Raw genomic sequence first — 8648 nt, 5'->3', positions numbered from 1 at the left:
GTGTGTCTCAAATGTGTATCTGAATATAAATTGCCATACAGCTTTTTGGGATCCATAGGGGAAGGTGAGAGACTCTTCTCTTTAATTAAGCATTAAATCTGCCTCTTCAGTGAGTTAATGAAGCTCTTCTCTGACTGGAAATGGCGCTCTTTGGCAGAAACCAACAGTGTCTGTATTCAGATCCTGCTTTGTAAGCTTTTTTTCACTCCGCACCCTGATGTTCTCAATAAATGGGTTACCACAGGCTCATTTAAAACACTTTTATTTCGTGTGTTACAAAGGTTTGAATACTCTAAAAATATTTTTAGTGCATGTGAGGTCAAATACAGCTATAAATATCCATATAAATTAGATTGAAACTCAGATATCATACACATAATATATAGATAATATACAAGATAATACTATGTATGAATAAAACCTATACCTTAATACTCTATCATTCAAAAGTTTTGGGTTGGTAAGACTTTTCAATTGTTTTGAAAGAAGTCTTTAATGCTCCCAGCGCTGCATTTATTTGATTTAAAATATTGTAAAATCAGAAAAAAAAATTATATTATTACAATTAAAATTTTTTCTGTGATGGCAGAGCAGAATTTTCATTTTTGATTTGGTGCTCAAGTAACATTATTATTATAAATGTTGAAAACGACTCAATATTTGTATTTTTCAACATTCTTTGATTAATAAAACATTCAAACGAACAGTATTTATTTAAAATATAAATCTTTTGTAACTTCCTAAAAGTCTTTAATGCATCCTTGCTCAATAAACGTATTCTTACAAAAAAAAAAACTTAACCTTAAACTTTGAAATGGTAGTGTATATGTACTAATGCGTATTTACAGCTGTAGCAGTGTTCGAAATGTATGTAAATAAAACAGCGATGTCTGAAAAAGCAAAGGAATATTTAAAATAAGTTTGATCTCAGCCTATTTTAACATTTTTGATAAAGTGGTACGTTAGCACCTGAGCATTACTAAATGATCCAATGCCATTTAACACTCAAAATAATATGTGCAAGAGATCACTGCAACTACAGTATATATATATATATATATACTCTCATAATGATAACAATATGTATAAGGCCTATATACATGAAGGAATTTCTTTCATAACACAAACATGATAAATAGTGAAAAAACATAGTTTGTGATTTCTCAGTAACAATATACATGTGGTAACACATGTATATGGCACTATTTTTGCATACAAAGTAATACAAAGCTGTGGGTGTTTAAGTATCATTACAAAACTAAGTCAGCTCCTGTTCTGTTATAAGGAGAAACAGACCTTCTGTTAGTCTGAGCCCATTGCGCACAAAAGTAAGATTCACTTAACTGCGCCTTTCTTAATGCATGGCTGATAACTGATCTAATTCCTAAACCTCTTCTGAGTTTAAGGACAGGAAGAAGAACTGTCGAATTCAAGTGAACCATTTTCAAGTGAGCCGTATCCATTCATCTTTTTCAGTTTGAGCTGGTCCAGATGAGTGAGGGCCTGGCTCTCTTCCACAGCCTCTTTTGTAGCAAACATCTGACTAATCTCTACAAACGTCTTATTTTTAGTTTCCGGAATAACAAAGTACACGTAGATGGCCACTGAAACGCATATGGCACAGAACACCAGATAGCAGTAGGACCCAGCAGACATCTGCAGCAGAGAAATACGAAGTTATTCCTTTTTAAAACAACTGAATTAAATGAAGATGATTGAATTTCACAATGATTGACTCTGACAAACCCTGGAAAACCCTTTTCCGATTATACTCTGTGTATCTTTGGCTTTAACTGCATTGAATGGATTTGATACCTGAAGGAACGGAAAGATAAAGCCGATGGTGAAGTTTGACATCCAGTTAAGAGATCCTCCCACAGTGTATGCGGCAGGACGATGGGATTGCTTGAAGAGCTCAGCTGTGATCAGGAACGGAACACCCGCTAAAAAACAGACACATTCGTTCTAATGATATATTGTGACGTCATCTTTATTTTTCATGTTTAATTGCCTACCTACTCAAGAGAAAAAGTGCTGTGAAACCTAGAGCGGTTATATTTTTTTAGCCTAATAAAACTCAAATGAGTGCATATTATGAATGCATTTTATGCACATGCATGTATGCATTGCTCTTCTGTAGTGCAACAGTTCTTGGAGGGAGGATAATAAACTAGCTTTATGAAGAGCTCGTTATCTCAATATGCAGGAAGCAGAGATTGTTCCACTGCTTAAATTCTAATCCCTTTCGGTTACAAGTGAAAAATAAGGAGGCACAAGGTGTTATTTCAAATGTAATGAATTCAGGAACAAGCCAAGCGATGGCTTAATTATTTGTGCGTGATAATTGCAGCAGGAGGCGTGCTGCAGTTAAATTGATAAGGAACTCTGCTTGTAATTCATTGTTCATGCAGGATTTTGTCTTAAAAAGCCATATTCATCATTGTTTATGAACAATGAGCCATAAAAAATCCTAATTAAAGACGTAATTACACCGATTGAGACTGGGGCCTGAGAATGAATTATAGATTTTGGAGTTGGGTTGGATAATGCATCAACTCAGTAAAGCACTTGTAGTCTCATTCATCACTGTAGCAGAGCTACTCCTCTCTGCTCTTATTGTGCGCATAATCTATGAGTCTAATACTCATGCAGCACTAATAGAGGGAAGTACACACTTTAACTTTCATACTTTGATCTTTGAAACTCCTTAAAATGCCCATATCTTCTCCTCAACAGCACAATTTATCATTATATCAATTTAATGTAATTTAGTCAAGATGCATTTCATTTCCAAGGCGTCTGTATCCTGTTCTCTGTCTAAAATATTACCGAATAATTAATTTATATATATATATATATATATATAAACTGGTTCAAAATCATATATGTATCATATTCTATTTTTGTGTAAACTAATCAACTCATAAATTTGTATTAGTACAATGTAGCTTCTGACTGTGTGCTCACAGAAAAAAAACGGTTAAATTGTTATGTAATATGTAAGTTATTGTTGTTTTTAAAAATTTTGAAATAAATGAGATGGAAATAAAACATAATTATGAAATAAAATGTAAAATACATTGTAAGAAATCTTAATGGAATAATCATGCTTCGCAAGGAGAAATAAGGATATACAGCGTTAATCCTAATAAACTCTGGAAGTTAGTGTTTTTATTCAATAAATTCTCAATTTTATCAATTATAAAAATAAACATTATTTATAACATTACACATTATAGAAACATTATATATATCTGAAAGTTTGAAAGTCTTAAAATTATTCTGAACAAATAAAATATGAATATACTAAATATAGACAAAATATAATATGTCTGTAAAATAAATCCAAATATGACAAAAACCTAGTGCACAAATAAATAGGGAAGTCATGGCCTAATGGTTAGAGAGTCGGACTCGTAACCCAAAGGTTGTGGGTTCGAGTCTCGTACCGGCAGGGATTGTAGGTGGGGGGAGTGAATGTACAGTGCTCTCTCCCACCTTCAATACCACGACTGAGGTGCCCTTGAGCAAGGCACCGAACCCCCAACTGCTCCCCGGGCGCCGCAGCATAAATGGCTGCCCACTGCTCCTGGTGTGTGTTCACGGTGTGTTTGTGTGTTCACTGCTGTGTGTGTGCACTAAGGATGGGTTAAATGCAGAGCACTAATTCCTAGTATGGGTAACCATACTTGGCCACATGTCACGTCACCTCACAAATACTGAGGTTTATTATGTTTATAACTGCATAATGTTTATAACTGCAGTTGCGCTTGCTTTTCAAAATTCTACCCCCAGGTGTCGCTATTTTACTATTTGAAGGCGTCATCTGGGACTTCAGGGTCAAAGAGCAGACAACTACTCATCCAACTGAAGCAGTGCTCTACTGAATGTGCCTGAGCATGACTGAAAGTGATGCAGCCATGTTGATCACTTTAATAAATAGATTAAGAGAAGAAGAAAGAGTGACAGACACAAAGAACTCACCCGGCCCGATGCAGAATCCAGCAATGATCCCAACCACACACCCCACACTCACATATTTCATAAAAGGCACATGTGTCTGAAAACATGATAGTAGCAAAAGGTGAAAAAAAGTGTTATATCACTTGTCAGTTTTGCCAATGGTTATTTCAATTGGCAGTGAATGTAAGTTAGATTTTAAGTATTTTTCCACTTTATTAACGATATTTCACTTACTTGAAGAATGAGAGACAGTGTTATCCCAGCACAACACATTCCCATAACACCAAAGCCTCCAATTATCAATGGCCTTCGCCCGAGACGCTCAATGGTGAAACACTGAATGAAAAACAAGAGATGCAATGTGGATGTTCACAATAGGCGCTTCCTTTTTGTCTTGATCGGATTAATTAGTCACCACTGTCTTGAAAGGAAGACTTTCGGTGCTTTTTTGAAAGCAAATGTCTCAGAAACATAAAGTGGAACCTTGTTTTTTCATTAAGTGCTGCTAAAATTGAGTGCTAAAGCTGTGCACTGTTGACTTAAAGGCGGGTGAAGCTGACATAAGAATGAATAGCTGTAATTTTATAACCAATCTCTAGCCTTCCTCTCGTGTGCCATTCGCCTCCCGAGTGAGGGCCAATTGACATTGACAGCAATGAGTTCTTCTGACTAACAGCGTGCCTCTTTCTCTCTGGTTGCTGCTGGTGCATCACTAAATCCTGGCTAAGCGACACAACTGGGAGAGAGAGACTGTATCTGGCCTTCATTACAGCTCTGAGATGTGACCCAAGAAAGGAGGCGGCAAAAACAAGATACATCAGTCTCTCTAACGCCCATCTTACACAGTGATTTTTATGTGTCACAGCAGAAAAATACACAACGTGAGCTTGGAAAGATTGAGGGCAAAGCTAAATAAAAATGACTGAGATATGAAGAGACGTTCTTTTTCAAATGCAGCAACTCTAGTGAAGTAATAGACCAAGTGATGTCTAATAAACTATTTCGAGTCACTATATAACCCTGTCAGATAGCCTTTTACCACTAGCAAGACAATTTTTACATTGGAAGCGTCGGTGGAATATGAAAACTCACCCCTATGAGGCCTGCAACGATCTCTATAGCTCCAGTTCCTACAGTCGTGTACTGGATCTCAGGGGCCGGGATTCCAGCGTTCTCAAAGATGTCATTGGTGTAAAACCAGATCTGAGGAGAAGAGCGAAAGGACAGTGATTTTGGCTTGTACAGGTGGCATATATCGTGACTACGACGAGCGGTTACGGTGTACAACACTTCAGATTCAATTTGAGAGCTAGAGGGCTGTGTGAGAGGTTAGGCAGGGGGGTAATCAGAGGGAACACAGACGGTTTGAGAGCTGCTGGGACTGTAGAGGACACACACGGCCTGCCTCTCTCCTGCTGCTCATGCTGAAGTCAGCCAAGACTCACCACCTGTCAGCCGCATTTACACTGAATACATACACACAGACGCTCACAGGGTCACCTGCCACCTAAGGGCCCTACAGTCAATGTCATTTAATATTCAAATTTGATATCAAAACCCCACAGGGCAAACATGAAGAGTCCTACTTGGATTTGACATCAGCAGCTCACGTACTTTGACAAGATGTATTAATGATTTGGGAAATTAAGGTTTACTAAGGTTACTGTGTGTAAGGTTACTAATTTACTAAGGTTAAGGCTGGTTTGTAGCCAGATCAAGTGCTGTTCTCTTGTCTAGTGAGTAAACATTTTAGTTTATTTTATAACAATCTCTGTAAAGACCAACTGAATAACGTAAGTCCCAAACATTGTCATGTTCAGGTCTCAAATCTCATAGAAAAGAAATGAGATGCTCAATTTTGTTTTGTTTCAGAATCGGTTGAATGAATGTCAATGACTGGAAATGAATTAAATTGATGAATCACCATTGAGATCATGGCTTTTATTTATTGTTTTGTCGTTGGTTGTGGAAATCAGATGGGGTAAAGACATGACAGAAATAGAAATTGCAATTCGACAAACTCCAGACCAAATATGCAGCCTTTTTTCTTCATTTTGTGGCATAATCTGTGGAATTCTGCAGAATGTAATGTGGTAAACAGAGCTGAGCGTACTGCACTGTTAGCCAACATCAAATGAATGATTAAATGAACAACAAGCAAGGAGTGGGGAATATGCAGAAGTTTGCGAATGATGGCTGTTTGAATTCTGCTGAGCTCTGTGCACGCAGATTCCGTGTGGGCCTGGTAATGAGCTCTCTATCGGTCTTTATCCTCATTATTACATGAAGAATTAGTCTGCCAACCAAACAACATTTCAGAACAATACAATTTATATAAGACATTTCTATAGAAAGAAAAAATAATATAACAAATACACATTATGTTATACTGGTAAAACCTTTTAATGTGATGCTAGAAACCTTTGCAGAATTCATTTCGGAGAATATATTTAATAGCACAGTAATAAGACATTTCTATAGAAAGAAAAAATAATATAACAAATACACAGTATGTTATACTGGTAAAACCTTTTAATGTGATGCTAGAAACCTTTGCAGAATTCATTTCGGAGAATATATTTAATAGCACAGTGTGTTTTTGCTGAGATGCATAAGAATTCTTATTCATAACCCTGATTCTGATCGTAATATAGATGCCATTAAAGAGCACTGCAGTGGCAAGTATAAAGGAATGGTGTCAGCTGACAGGTCTAACTTAAACACTACCATCAAACTACTATTTGGGAAAAAAAATACATATATTTTTTCTGGAATCACAAGCTAATTGTTAAATTGTTAGTTCTGTTTTAAAGGAAGTGTTTATAGATCAAAAAAGATCTGCCTAATCACTATAATCACCATCTTAACGATGTAACAATTAAAAAATACATCTAATTTGCTTGAATAATAGCCTTTATTTATCACTATAGCAGGGCTGTGAAAATTAGACTGCATAAACACTTAAAAAAGATTGTAATTTGTTAAGCTCTGATGGATAAAAAGTGAGGTTTCTGTCCTCCGTCCTCTTAATCATCTGAATAATTAAGCTGAAGTTAAACGAAACTATTTCAAGAAGGTAATATGCTTCCTGAAGAATAAAGAAAGAGCCACTGCTCTGCTGTGCAGGTTGAAACCACTTTGGTTACCTGCTGTTTATTTGATGTTGGAAGAAATCTTGTGAGGCTTTAGAGGCTAAATACTCGCCATGCCCAGATCCCATCACTGTTCACATTGTTCATATCATTACCTTTCCATTACAAAGGAGTCAAAACTCAAATCTCAAAACATGCAGTGTAGTCAGCTCTATATGTTAACCAGGATGTTGATCTTACCGCATCAATGCCAGAGAGCTGCATACCGATGTTGATGACCACCACGGATAGGACCTGCCAGCGAACAGTGTGATCCAGTATCAGCTGCCAGACAGACACGGTCTCCACTGAGGACAGAGAGCGTTGCTCCTCCTGCATCTCCTCTATCTCTGCCTGGATGTTACATTTGGCTCTGTACCATTTCAAGGCTGCACCAACAAAGAGAACACAAACTATTGGCTTTAATGTTCATCTATATCAGGGGTCAGCTGATAAAGTTTTTAGCATGAGCTGCCTTTTTTATCACTTTGCAATATCCCACCAATACAATCACCTCATGATGACCCATGAACTAACTAAAAGAAAAAAAATACTTACTTAAAAATAATACTTTTAAAAAACATCTTTATCTTGTTTTCTAGTAAAAATAACTAATTATTCATAAACTTAAATTTACTTAATAAGGAAAACGGCACAAGATAAAAGCCTATCAGAGAATATGCTGATTTATGTTTATTTTATCCCATTAATTGTTCTTTTTTAAAACTTTTTTAAAGCAAAACATATCTTATTTAATTAATATATTATAAGCATTTTTTTCAGATTTATGACAATGGGGTAAAAAAATAATTATTCTTTTATTCTTTTTAAGGATGTTTACAAAAATGTTTACTAATAATTAAGACAAAAATACAGATTAATAAGATGGTCTATAACATATACTGTAGTATTAAAAAAAAAAACAGGGTAGATTTGATGTTTGGATGGTTTTAGAAAAATGCCTAAAATCTAAATCAAAATCATTTCTCTCACCAGTGATAGTGGCATGAACATTGTGCTTCTCAATCAGCAGGTAGCGTGGGCTTTCTGGAAACCACGGTAAGAGCATCAGCTGGATAAAGGTGGGGACAACCACAAGAGAGAGAAACAGGGGCCAGTGCTCTTCCTGTCAAACAAAACAGCACAAGTTAAAACAGAATACTGAACTCTATTTCATAACTATTATGAAAATAGAAGAGCAATATAACTGTACAATGTTAAATTGTTCACTGACGTTAAGTTCCCAGTTGTACCTTTCCCAAAAGTTCATGCAGGCCCAAGATTTGAGCTAAGAAAACCCCAGCACAAATGAAAATGCTGGGCATGAGCCCCAGGAAGCCTCTCAGATTTTTAGGAGCGATCTCTCCCAGGTACATGGGCACCACGCTGAGAGAGATACCTGGAAGTTGGAGATGAGCAAAGCATGTCAGAGTCTATTCACATCAAGACTTACTTTGCTATACCTGCTTATTTTTCAGCTGTGACATACCTGAATGTATTCCTGTTATAAAACGACCAATGATGAGCATTTCGGGCGAAGCGCAGATCCTGCTG

The 8648-nt window shown here is 36.4% G+C and overlaps 1 protein-coding gene across 1 annotated transcript in view; it reads right to left on the bottom strand.

Moving 5' to 3' along the window:
* Positions 1-1095: 1095 nt before the first annotated feature.
* Positions 1096-8648, bottom strand: part of LOC107696166 (solute carrier family 2, facilitated glucose transporter member 9-like) — a 12693-nt gene continuing 5140 nt past the window's right edge. The window contains exons 5-13 of the mRNA XM_016496423.1: positions 8584-8648; positions 8348-8493; positions 8088-8220; positions 7296-7483; positions 5056-5166; positions 4198-4299; positions 3985-4060; positions 1816-1943; positions 1096-1656 (exon numbers count right to left, since the gene is read on the bottom strand). Coding sequence (XP_016351909.1) covers positions 1402-1656; positions 1816-1943; positions 3985-4060; positions 4198-4299; positions 5056-5166; positions 7296-7483; positions 8088-8220; positions 8348-8493; positions 8584-8648 — 1204 coding nt within the window. The 3' untranslated portion in view covers positions 1096-1401. The remainder of the gene's footprint in view (positions 1657-1815; positions 1944-3984; positions 4061-4197; positions 4300-5055; positions 5167-7295; positions 7484-8087; positions 8221-8347; positions 8494-8583) is intronic.

The sequence above is a fragment of the Sinocyclocheilus anshuiensis genome, unplaced genomic scaffold, assembly GCF_001515605.1.
Source record: "Sinocyclocheilus anshuiensis isolate Anshui unplaced genomic scaffold, SAMN03320099.WGS_v1.1 scaffold193, whole genome shotgun sequence".
Taxonomy (NCBI): Eukaryota; Metazoa; Chordata; class Actinopteri; order Cypriniformes; family Cyprinidae; genus Sinocyclocheilus; species Sinocyclocheilus anshuiensis.
The sequence above is the reverse complement of the archived record's forward strand: the minus strand, read 5'-3'. Positions and strand labels throughout refer to the sequence as shown.